General features: G+C 36.2%; 1 protein-coding gene across 1 annotated transcript in view; it reads left to right on the forward strand.

Annotated features, from left to right (window-relative positions):
• The window catches only part of LOC103587571 (chromosome unknown open reading frame, human C12orf55), a gene marked incomplete at its 3' end in the record, with an annotated part of 124,558 nt that overhangs the window by 82,774 nt on the left and 28,130 nt on the right, over window positions 1–13,654 (forward strand). The window contains exons 17-18 of the mRNA XM_008569066.1: window positions 3,091–3,267; window positions 7,469–7,654. Coding sequence (XP_008567288.1) covers window positions 3,091–3,267; window positions 7,469–7,654 — 363 coding nt within the window. The remainder of the gene's footprint in view (window positions 1–3,090; window positions 3,268–7,468; window positions 7,655–13,654) is intronic.

The raw sequence follows: 13,654 nt of genomic DNA on the forward strand, positions 1-13,654 counted from the left end.
GATCCCACATACAGACCGGTTCCCGCTCACTGGCTGAGCGAGGCGCGGGAGCAACGCTGAGGGTTGCGATCCCGTTGCCGGTCCCCAGTCCGGTACGGGGGCAACACTGAGGGTTGCGATCTGTTGCCGGACACAGAAAAAGACAAAAGACAAAAATAAATAAATAAATAAAAATAAAAACAAGAAGTTAATTCTGATATTGATTTAGGTCAAGATTCATTATTTTAGGAAAAAATGTATGACACTATAGTTTTGTAATCTCCACTCTCACAGGGAGCTGGTTTACTCACTACACTTTAAATATCACTTTGATGCATACCCAGATCCTATTTCCAGTCTTACTCTCTCCTTTGGGCTTGAGATCCGTATTTCCAAGTGGAAACTTCAAACTTAGCATGTCTTCTGTAGGGGAAACAGCACAGGTTTTTGTATCAGAGTGAAATGCATTTGAAATTTGGTAGACAGACATGTCTTCTTATTTCCAGGATTTCTTCTTTTGTATTTGTTAAACTGACCAGAATTTCCAGAATAAAATGGAATAGTGACATTATTTCGCTTTGTGGATTTTATTGAGAAATCTTTTTGTGCTTCACTATTAGCACTGAGTGCTATTTTTGGGCTATTAGTAATATTTTGGCTACTGGTGAAAATATTTTTTAATAATACTAAAATAGCTTTCCTAGTTTGAGTTTTTAAAAAATCAGTAATAAATGTTTAAAATGTTCAAATATCTTTTTGGTTATTGAGCACTATACTCATAGTTTTTTTCATTTGATTTATGAATATATAAAGTTATATTTATTTACTTCCTGTTAAATTATCCTTGCATTCCTGGGAGAAAAACAATATAATTACAGTGCATTATTCCTTTCATATATTGTTAGATTCAAGGTATTAGTATTTTATTTAGAATGTTTTCTTTTATATTTATAAAATTATAGCTCTGTGTTTTCATGTGCAGTTTTATCAGTTATAATAGTTTTATAAAATTATATGAGAAAACAATTTAAAGATGGCATAGGAATGATCAGTACCTTGAGATCTGACATATTTTGTTTATGAGATCATTTGAGCCTGACACTTTCATGGCAAGTAATTTTTGGGTACTGTATTAGTCTGTTTCTGTTGCTTGTTACAATATAGCTGGAGCTGGGTACTTGGTAAGAAAATGAAATTTATTGCTTGCAGTTTTGGAGGCTGGAAAATCCAAAGTCCAGGGAACACACTTGGTGAGGGTCTTTGGTAGTGGCTTTACAGCAATGAAGGGGTCTCACATGGCAGAAAATGGTGGAGCAGAGAGAGAGAGAGAGAGAGAGAGAGAGAGACACTCTCTCATGCTCTCCTTTTAGAGCCCTCAGAACCATGCCCCTGGCCACCATTATTAATCCATTCACTACTGCACGGTCCTATAATCTGATCAACGTCTTCAAGGCCCCACCTTTCAATTGCCATAATAGGGTTTCCCACCCTCAACAGTTACAGTGGGAATTAAGCTTCTAATATATGGACTTTGGATAACACAATTCAATCAGACCACAGCAGATATCTTTTCCAGTTTCTTCTATCATTATTCCTCTGTTTCCTGCTTCTTGAGTCAGTTTGCTGATTTTGCATTTTCATCCGTAATGGCTAATGATGATGTACATCTTTTCATGTGCTTATCAGTTATTTATATATCTTTTCTGGAGAAATGTCTATCAAAATTCTTTGCTCATTTTTTAATGGGGTTATTTGCCATTTTATTATTGAGTTGTAATAGTTCTTTACATATACTGAATACAAGTCCCTTATGAGGTATATGATTTGCAAATATTTTCTCCCCTTCTGTAGGTTGTCTTTCAGTTTCTTGATGGTATCCTTTGAAGCACAAATGTTTTTAATTTTAATGGAGTCCAATTTATGTACTTTGTTTTTTGTCAGTGTGCTTTTGGTGTTATACTTAAGAAATCATTGCCTAACCCAAGGTCATAAATATTTGCTCTTATGTTTTCTTCTTTGAGTTTTCTAATTTTACCTTTTACATTTGGGTCTATGATTCATTTTGAGTTGATATTTGTATATAATGTGAAGTCGGGGTCCAACTTTATTCTTTTGCATGTGGAGATCCAGTTGTTCTAGCACCATTTGTTGAAAAGACTGTTCTTTTTCCATCATTCATTTAATTTTAATCTTCACATGGGATTTTGCTTGGAGCTCAATTAGAGAATCTTTGCCTTTTAATTTTATTTAGAAGGTCAGTTTAACCTATTTGCATGTATTATTGTTGCTGATATATTTAGCTTTACTTTAGAAATTTATTTAGATCAGATTTTTATGTTTCTCTTTTGTTTCATGTGTTATCTTGCTGTTTTACAAAAGTAATTGCCTTTACTTCAAGTTTACAGAATAAGTGTTTGTGTCTATTTTATTTCTTTTAAATAAGAAACTCTGAATAATATTCATTTCATAAACTGCATTTACCAATAGTCTTATTACTTGAGACTATTACACCTCAATCTGCATTAAGGGTAAGTGTACACTTTGTCAGAATAAATGCAGATGATCGTGTTTTGAACTTTTTTTTTTTCCTTTTTGTGTGTCCGGCAACGGATTGCAACCCTCAGTGTCGCACCCGTACTGGACCGGGACCGGCAACGGGATCACAACCCTCGGTGTTTCTCCCACACCTCGCTCAGCCAGTGAGCGGGAACCAGTCTGTATGTGGGATCCGAACCCTCGGCGGGAGCGCCACCATGCTCCCAAGCGGTGCACTGTAGCAGTGTGCCACCGGGCCGGCCCGTGTTTTGAACTTTTTAAGGACAATGAAATATGATGATAGATATTCAGAGGGTTTGGTTTAAAAATGAAATGTCTCATATTAATGTATGATAGTAATGATAAATATATTAGACATAGAAATATGCCACCATTGGTGAGCATGCTTAGCCTTATTAAGTACAAAATCATGCAATGATTAAAATATATATGCCTCTGAGCCTCAAAAGACTGCATAGTGAAAGATAATGTTGTCTTATGTCACCAGAATTCTGAAAATGTAAGTGAAGTCCAGGCTCTTAAAATGTATTTTTCTGTTTTCACACTTCATTTTAGGAAGCATATTCTTTAATTGAGAAAACTGAAGCAGAACAGAATGCCCTATATTCATATCAGAAATTTTTGGAAGGTTCAAAAAGAAAAAAAAGCAGAATCCCTCCTCCTCCTATCCTGCTATCCCGAACTCATTGTTCTGTGACACTCAAACCTGCTCCGTTTATTTCAGATGTTCAGGTAAGCTGTTTGTTATGATCTTTGCCTCATGCAAAGCAATGTAAATACTTTTTTTTTTTTCCCCTTTTTTTGTCTTTTTTCGTGTCCGGCAACGGATCGCAACCCTCAGTGTCGCGCCCGCACCGGACTGGGACCGGCAACGGGATCGCAAACCTCGGTGCTGCACCCGCACCTCGCTCAGCCAGTGAGCAGGAACCAGTCTGTATGTGGGATCTGAACCCTCGGCGGGAGCACCGCCGCACTCCCAAGCGGCGCACTGTAGCAGTGCGCCACCGGGCCGGCCCTGTAAATACTTTTATGACTATAATGATTCATACTGTTTTTGCTTTTAAGACCTGAAAAGTCTTATTTATAAGCACTGAACACTGGATTAGTATTCTAATGTCTTATGTATACTTATTTCTTCATGGTATTTTCCCCCTTTTGCTACTTACGGTGTCCTCTGTATAGTAGTGCTATAGCCAAATATATGGTAAGGAGACACAATAGAAAAACATTTTCCTCTAAGTATCTTTGTCACCATTAGACAGTCATATGCTGACATCCTAGTGTGCTCAGGATAGACGCCTTACCTGAGTGGAATCAGACATTTGAAGAGGGTAGAAGTTAGTCTCAGAGCCAGCGATGGGGACGAGGCAGCAGTATGGACATGTGAAGGTGGTGAATCTAGAGGTTCTGCCCAAAGTTCTTCCAAGAAAATGTGAATTCTTTTGATGCAAACAAATGACAGTTCCAACCATATTATGAATCATAAACATTTATGTATTTATTAAAGGATGAGCTTTTCCTCCCATTCCTGATGCCTTGGAATTTGGCCTAAATGTGACTAAAACTTGAGATTTAGTTACCTCACGACAATCTGGTTCCACCTAATTTATATTTTGAATATTGCATTTTCCTCTTGGATGTTCAACAACATGCTCTTTGATGTTTTATAAAATAATAAAGTTTTGTCTTTGATTCTCTTTAGGATGTTTTGCATGAACTTGATATAGTAGAAAGATCATAGGCTTTGAGGTCAGACACATTTAGGTTTAATATTCTAGCTCCACCTTTTACTAGCAGTATGAATTTAGGAAAGCTAAATACATTTTCTGTGGTTTTTTTCATTTGTAACGTGTTATTTACTGTGAAAATAAAATGAGGTAATGTATAATATTTTTGGCATATCAACTGATGTCTCTCCACCCCTTGTATTAAAGGTATATAGTAAAGTTTACTAAAAATTAATGAAGGTATAGGCTGTGATTACATTATTTCACTGTTTTTCATAAACTCTATCCAATTATTGTGTGTCTATAATCTGTCAAGCTCTCTGTGAAGTAATTGAGGTATAAAGATAAACACAGGTAAAGCGTGGTTCCATTCTTCAAGGAGCTTCAGACTAATGGGAGATGGACATCAGTGAGAAGTAATATCGCTTTTGTAATGCTTGATAATTGGGGGAACAGAAGTAACATTCATCTTACACCTAAATGTGCTATACTGTAGGTAATGTAGTGCTATTGCTAGCAGTTTGAAAGTTCAACTTTGGATTTTTAAAGAATCTGTTTAAGAATGGGGCTTCACTAATTTTGGAAAACTAGTACAGAACTATGACTGGCTGATTTACTAAGAGTTTTTGTTTGTTTTTATTCAAATATTTTGGTTTATTTAATCAAAATCTTACTTTTTATGTATTTCAATTTAGTGATTAGTTTATTTCATAATGCTTAGAAATAGGAAGATATAAGTCTCATATTTGACCTATAGTTTTAGGACTTGTCAATTAGTGCACTATATGAAGTTTATGTGTATTTTACATTAGGAAAGTTGTTCCAGGAAATTGTTGCCAACTGTTCCATACTCATTAGCACTAGATGGTGCTATGGGCTTAAATAAATTTTCCGGTTTGAGAATTCAGCCATCTTTTTTCTTATCAAAATCTCTTGTTAAGTATTCATTTCATTAAAATATTTTTTTATAATTGAAAATGCCAGTGTTATTTACATTATTTATAAACTCTTCTAAAATTAATGGTGATGTGTTGATGATATCTCTACTCTTATGTAGATTCTTGTTATACATTGCTTCTTAGAGTTACTCCATCAGTGGAACAAAACGAAAATATAAAGTCTACTTGTAAAAATGCTTTTAGAGAGAATTTTACCCTCCAAATTCTGGTTTATACTTGTATATTGGAACTTTGAGTAATAATGATCTAAAGTCATATAACACACTCTTTTTGCCTTTTTTTTTTTTTTTTCTATGAAAGACGCTACTCTTTTTGCATTGGAAATCAAGGGAAGTTAATTTCAAATTTTAACCTGAGATTCATCTGATTTTTTTCCTCTGGCCTCCGGCTTCCTTCAATGTTCTGTCTGTCCTTAGAGTTCTCCTGCCTTTGACTAGTGCTCTTTAATCAGTTGTGCATATCACAGTCACCTGAGAAATTTTCTCTGGAATTACAAAGGTTCAGACACTTGGACTAGAGATTCTAACTCATTGAAGCTAGGCAGGTTTGGGTATCAGTAATTTAGGAAAATGATTGATTTTGTACAAACTGTATTTTAAAAAAGTGATTCTGGAGCACAGTCAGGTTTAGGACCACTCATGTAGATTAGACACCATTAGGATTTTTCTGTTGACCTGGAGGAAGGAGTAGCAGGCATAAGCTGTAAGAGGAAGCTGCTTCTTGGAAACAATTCCACTTTCTTTTTCCAGTTTCCCTTGTAGTTTAGGAGTTGCCACTGGGAAAAAGAGAATGCCATAGCGATGACCACCACAACCCCCAACAGTATGGCTCGTTCATAATGCTACTCCCTTAGGTATCAACTTGCTCCCCTTTTCCTTCCGTGAGAATCGTTCATTCCAATAAAGAATCTCCGTTATTTTCACATTTTGGCAGAAGAACCATTGTTTAACCATTTAAAGTTTAAGTTAGGTTGTTTCCATGGAATTTGCATTTTGTGTTTTGTTTATAACTATATTTAAAAATTATCAAAGTAATATCTTTCAGAAAATGTATAATTTGGAGGAAAAAATTACCTCCCATCTTACCATTTTACCATCCAAATCCCACCACTGTTCTTATTTAGGGGCATTTTCTTCCTGGCTTTTTCATATGTATTTTTATATTTTATTTTATTTTATTTTTTATTTTTTATTTTTTAAAAGATGACCGGTAAGGGGATCTCAACCCTTGGCTTGGTGTTGTCAGCACCACGCTCAGCCAGTGAGCTAACCGGCCATCTCTATATAGGATCCGTACCCACAGCCTTGGTGTTATAAGCACCACACTCTCCCGAGTGAGCCACGGGCTGGCCCTTATATTTTATTTTAAATGCTACAATTTAGCATCTTGTTTCTTTTTCCATTTGCTTTTTTTGTCATACATATTATGTAAAATATGAAAATCATTTCAGTGTTGATCTTTTTTTTTTTAAGATTAAGTCATCTTTGGAGTTAATCCTTGGCACTGTCTGGTCTAGGGAACAGTTATTTAACATCTCTGTCTCCATTAACTGTAAAGCAAAATGACAATAGTATCCATCTCATAGGGATGCTGTGAATATTAGAAAGTATACGTAAATTTCCTACTAATACTTAACTCATAGGAAGTGCTCAATTAATGATAATTAAAATAATTAGTAATGAATATTTTAGTTTCAATAGTCCCGTGTAAACTAGCCCTATATTTGTCTTTAGTTTTCTAAGATAAAATGTAAGCATATTTGTAAAGTAGATTTTATGTTTGAAACTTGAATAGTTGTATTTTTATTTAGAGAAGTATTCCTTTTGCTACATTGACATAAAAGAAATCAAATGCCTTTTAAACAGATGATAGGCTCTTCCTCTCTCTCCTTGGCAGGTATGCTGGTACTGCATTTTGGGTTGCAAAGCAGAAGGAAGCTATGGAAAAGTAAGGCTAAACAATAATCATCTCCCAAATTCTGGAGAAGCGGTACGTTGAATTAAAAATTAAATGTCAAGAAATCTTACCAAAGCCTCATTGATGACGATTAAGTGTTTTTTTTTTCCTTATGAAGTCATTATTTTAGTAAATATCTCTAATTTCAACTTCAGTCATAATTAAAACCCAACAGTGGAGGAAAAAAGTTTTTTTTTTTTTAATATGAATATAAGGTTTATTTAATTATATTTAAAAGTCACGTTATTTTACTTTCCCATGTATAACTTGAAATATACTTTTTGTTGATAGATACCAGCTGATGGTAAAAGCATTTTCGAAGTGAAAGGTTTAGAAACCAATGAAAAATACATATTTGCAATTGCTGCTTATTCTTCTAATGGGAAGCTCATTGGTGGTGCTATTGGGGAGACAACTAAGCCAATTCTCGTTTATCCACCTCTTTCTGCTGTTACAGCTCGGATGTTCCTGACGCAGGTAGAAGAGACTTCTACTTATTTCCTCTGTTTTTCTGTTAAAAGTTTACTAAGTAATTTCTGATGGAAAAAAAAATCATAGCAGATTTTCTAAAGTTCCTGTAATACATTATTTTCCATTATTGCAGTTTAGTTTCATAAAATATGACTCATCCCTTCTCTTAGTGAGTTTGCTTCTTTACAATAACATTTCTTTTCCTACAAATATAATACATCTTAATTTTTAAAAATTTGGAAAATACTAAAATGCGTAAAGAAGAAAATAAATGTTATTTGTTATCCTATTACCCAGAGTAGTTCTTACCCTGGGGTAATTTTGTCACTGTCTGGAGACGTTTTTGATTGTCACAACCTAGCAGGGTGCTACTGGCATCTAGTAAGTAGAGGCCAGGGATGATGATAAGTACCTTACAATGTACTGGACAGCCACCCGTGACATAGAATTACCGAGCACAAAATGTCAATAGTGCCAAGGGTGAGAAACCCTGCTCCAGATATACCCTTTTATTTTTCTGTGTCTGTCTATCTGCTTGTCTATCTCCCTACCCGTCTATTATTCTATCTATCTAGATATGCACACCTATATATGTATATATACATATATACATACACACAAATATGCATATGAATTTATGTATAATGCATAATTTTAATCATATTATACGTGTTATTTTATATCCTGATATTTTCATTTAATATATAATTGACATTTTTTCATTCCATTAAGTATTCTTCCAAAATGTCATTTCTAATGGCTTCATGGTATTGAATCTTATGGATACATCACAGTTTATTTATTCTCCATTGCTAGACATTTAGACACTGTCCAGTCTTTTGCTATTATGAACAAAGCTGTGATGCAGATCCGTGTATACAAATCTTTACCTGCATCCGTGATTACTTTCTTTCTTTCTTTCTTTTTTTTTTTCGCAGCTGGCTGGTACTGAGATCCGAACCCTTGACCTTGCTGTTGATAGCATCATGCTCTAATCAAGTGTGCTAACCGGCCAATCTTGTGATTACTTTCTTAGGTTAAATTCATTGAAGTGAAATTTCTGGGTCAATAGTGACAGACAGACTTGAGTTGAAGTTGCAGCTTCTCATTCTAGCCATGGGATATTGGTAGACAAGTAATTTTTATCTGTGAAATGGGACTAATAATGGTAGCTACTTCTGAGAGGTATTGCAAGTGTTAAGTAGAATTATGCAGGTCAACTGTTTGACTGTAGCACATATCACATAGTAGGCACTAAATAAATAGTATTAATATTTTTAGTTATGGATATACTCATGAATTAACATTTTTGCTGCAATAGCTGTTACCTGACTTAAAATATGTCACCAGTGAAGATGACGCTATCAAGAGTGACTCATTCACCTAGGCCTCAAGCATCTAATTTTATACCTATTGTTTTCTGGAGAGCTGATAATTCTTCTAAATTTTATCATATTTCTATTGTGTTATTTTTTATTAATAGGTAATTAGTATTGTAAGCTAAGATCTTAGTGGGATTTTATATTATCATATTTTTCAAAGAAAATTAAATTGAGAGAATTGCTAGGATTTGTCTAGCATTGGTTTAGCACGTAGCATTGGCTCATGGTTTTCTGATGTTTTGTTGTCTTTGGAATCTAATATATTCCCTAATTAACAGTGATGGAGTTATTGTGAGGAACTGAATATTTCATCAAGGACTAAGTTTTCTCCAGAGAGTGGTTTGATTCTTGGGCTCCATTTGGCAGAACTTTCATTGAAAGTTAATAAAACGAAGTCCAAGCTATACTGCTGGGATAATGAGAAGTGATAATGAAGTAATGACCTGTGTTTCTTTATTGATACTATAATTGCAGTTCTGTAGTTCATTTATGACAGATTATGAGAATTCTCTCTCATGTTAAGTGGCTAAAGTAAAACTTTTTTCTTCAAAACTTATTAAACCCTCTTACTTTACAACTTAAGTTTAAGCTTTTGAGTTCTAACAAGTTAATGTGCCTTTCTTTCAGAAGTACAATCTAATTTTCATGAGAATGGTTAGTTTTAAATTTCAGGACAATTATGTTCTTTTTTTTGGTGACAATTCTGTTCTTTAAAACATATTATCATAAAATTTTTATAGTAAAATATGCAGATAATTCTCTAAATGCCTGTGATTAACTTGGCTTTTGAGATTTTAGGTTGTACTTTTACTCAACATTATTCTATAAACCTTAATAAAGTCAGATGAGTCTTTGCTAGGCTTTCCCTGACTGTAGAAAGCTACTCATTTAGTCTATCTAGAATATTTTTGAGGAATCTTTGAATGATATGAAGGATCTTCAAAAAGTTCATGGAAAAATTCATATTGTCTTTTTATTCCTTTTGCTAGGCTTTCCCTGACTGTAGAAAGCTACTCATTTAGTCTATCTAGAATATTTTTGAGGAATCTTTTTTTTTTTAATCTTTTTTGTCCTTTTTCCGTGTCCGGCAACGGATCACAACCCTCAGTGTTGCCCCCGCACCGGACCGGGGATAGGTTGTACTTTTACTCAACATTATTCTATAAACCTTAATAAAGTCAGATGAGTCCTTTGCTAGGCTTTCCCTGACTGTAGAAAGCTACTCATTTAGTCTATCTAGAATATTTTTGAGGAATCTTTGAATGATATGAAGGATCTTCAAAAAGTTCATGGAAAAATTCATATTGTCTTTTTATTCCTTTTTCCACAAACTTTTTGAAATACTCTCATATATTTCTGTGGATATTTCCTCCCTCTTTTTAACCTCATTTCTTTTTATTCTTCCTCTTTAAGTAGAAATGGCTAGAAAATGTCATATAAAATATAGAACACTAGAAATCTGTGGGCAGGATTTTAACCTTGACCTTAGAGACTATGATTTTAGGCATGTTGTTTGGTCTCAATTTCCCTATCTGTAAAATGGATATAAGACCAAATGCCATATTCTACTGAATTACTGAACTACCGGATCAAGTAGTGAGTGGGTAGAATGGCTTGTTGAGATAAGGAAATGGGAATATAACTTATTAAAAAACTGCTATGTGCCAGGCATTTAAAATTCATTATTCCGGGCCGGCCTGGTGGCACACTGCTACAGTGCGCCGCTTGGGAGCGCGGTGGTGCTCCCGCCGATGGTTCGGATCCCACATACAGACCGGTTCCCGCTCACTGGCTGAGCGAGGTGTGGGAGCAACACCGAGGGTTGTGATCCCGTTGCCGGTCCTGGTCTGGTACGGGCGCGACACTGAGGGTTGCGATCCGTTGCTGGACACGAAAAAAGAGACAAAAAGGAAAAAAAAATTCATTATTCCACTTATTACAATAACTCTATGAGGTGGTATGATTATTTTCATTTCATAGTTGAGGAATCTGAGATTAATTTAATCTTTCCTCTTCCAATCTCATTGTACCCCAGAAAGGGTGTCTCAGGGAGCTTAAGTAGTTTACCCAAGGTTGCTTGGGTAGCAGATAGTAAGACTGACACTTGAACCAACTCATGCCTTTCTGCTGCTCTGTCCAGATTCCAGGAAGTTATGTATTGGACATCTAACATGTGCCAATTCTTTTAGAGTCTGCATATGTCCCATCTATTTTTTTTTTTTTTTGTGACTGGTAAGGGGATTGCAACCCTTAGCTTGGTGTCGCCCGCACCACGCTCAGCCAGTGAGCACTCCAGCCATCCCTATATAGGATCCGAACCTGCGGCGGGAGCACCACTGCGCTCCCAGTGCCGCACTCTCCCGAGTGAGCCACGGGGTCAGCCCTCTCCCATCTATTTTTAAGTGACCCTCTGCTCCCTGTCTTTCCTTTCTCCTATACTGTCTTCACCTCTTCCTCTGTCAATTTCCTTTTTGTTCTCTGCCTGGGTTGGTGTTGGTGAGCAGGTAGGTCTTCATGATCGGTATTGGCAGTAGAGTTTGATGTTGGAACACAAATGCTTTGTCAGCAATCACGATGGTGGCAGGAAAAAGGGAAATAAATTTCATACATTTTCCCATTCATATATGCATTCACTAAAACTCTTAGATTAATAAATATTTGCCTTATCTATGACTTTTCAAATTAAAAAAAAAGATAATTATCTCCATGTTTTAAGCTCTTTAAGAAGTTTCAACTCTTCTTTTCCCTTGCATTCTCTAACTGAATATCATCAATCTCTCTACTCATCTACTTATTGATGATTTATTTAGTCAATGTCTATTTTGTGCCAGGTTCTATGCTAGATGTCCTTTCTTCTTCCTTTGAAATATCTTTTTTGATCAAACTCATTGCCATAGCAGTAGCCCTTGTTTAGACAATTTTGATTTATGGTTTCAGTTAAGACCCCAATTGCAAGTTAGGGAAGCAGCCTGGCTTGGGGTAATGCAGATGGGCTCTGGGGAGGCCTAGGAATGCAGGCAGCTCTAGGTCTTGTTCCTTTGGTTCTCTCTATATGTGGAGGAAGAATGGCAGTTCCTGAATTTTTCTATATCCCTCAATTTCAGCTACAAGCAGAGACCAGCTAGGTGGCTCCTCATTTTGGTTCCAAATTCCTGGGGAAGAGAATCTGATTGGCTCACTCAGTGTCATAAAGAGTCTGACCTCATTTTTGGTGTTTGATCATTGACTAGTTTTTAAACCTCACCCTTCCTTTTTCCTTTGGCCCCACATCTGGACAGGCTGATGAGAAGGCCTGAGCTCGTGCACAGCAAGAAACTTTTATTTTATTATTTTAATTTTAAATTTTTATTTATTATTAGCATATTCATTCTTATAAATCGTGATATTTCTTTATGCCCTTTACCTGACCTATTGCTTCCCCAATCTCCTCCCCGTCCTTCCCATCTTTAGTATCCTTAGGTTTGTTCTCTCCTTCTGAAAGTTCAACTTATTGTTGTAGTCTGTTCTTTCTTTCTTTCTTTCCTTCATTCCTTCCTTTTTTTTTGTCTTTTTCCGCGTCTGGCAACGGATTGCAACCCTCAGTGTTGCCCCCGCACCGGACCGGGGACTGGCAATGGGATTGCAACCCTCGGTGTCGCTCCCGCGCCTCGCTCAGCCAGTGAGCGGCCGGTCTGCATGTGGGATCCGAACCCCCGGGCGGGAGCGTCGCCGCGCTTCCCAAGCGGCGCACTTATCCAGTGCGCCACCGGGCCGGACCCCATTCCTTCCTTTTATCCTTCCCTCTCCACCCCTTTCCTTCCTAGCAGCCAGTTATGAGTGAGAACATGCAGTATTTCTGTTTCTTTGTCAGGCTTATTTCACTTAACGTAATTTTCTCCAGACTCATCCATGTTGCTGCAAATGGCAGAATTTCATTCTTTTTATGGCTGAGTAGTATTCCATTGTGTATATATACCACATTTTCTTTATCCAGTCATCCATCAATGGACATGTAGGCTGGTTCCATATTTTGACTATTGTAAATAGAGCTTCGATGAACATGGGAGTACAGATATCCCTTCGACATGATGATTTCCATTCCTCTAGATGTATACCCAGCAGTAGGACTGCTGGATCATATGGCAGTTCTATCAGTAGTTGTTTGAGAAACCTCTGTACCATTTTCCATAATGGCTGTGCTAGTTTACAGTCCCACTAACTGGCTTTGCTAGTTTATAGTTTTACTAATAGAGTAGAAGAGTTCCCCTTTCCCCACATCCTAGCCAACATTTGTTATTCTTGGTCTTTTTAATAATGGCAAGTCTAACTAGGGTGAGATGATATCTTAATGTGGCTTTGATTTGCATTTCTCTGATGACTAGTGATGTTGACCTTTTTTTCATGTACCTATTGGCCATTTGTATGCCTTCCTTTGAAAAATGTCTATTCATCTCCTTTGTCCATTTTTTAATTGGATTATTTGTTTTTTTACTGTATAGTTGTTTGAGTTCTTTGTATATTCTGGATATTAATCCCTTATTGGATGTATAATTTGCAAATATTTTTTCCCATTCCATAGGTTGTCTTTCCACTCTGTTGATGTTTCATTTGCTGTGCAGAAGCTTTTCAGTTTGATATATTTCCA

The sequence above is a fragment of the Galeopterus variegatus genome, unplaced genomic scaffold, assembly GCF_000696425.1.
Source record: "Galeopterus variegatus unplaced genomic scaffold, G_variegatus-3.0.2 Scaffold461, whole genome shotgun sequence".
In the NCBI taxonomy this organism is placed as follows: domain Eukaryota; kingdom Metazoa; phylum Chordata; class Mammalia; order Dermoptera; family Cynocephalidae; genus Galeopterus; species Galeopterus variegatus.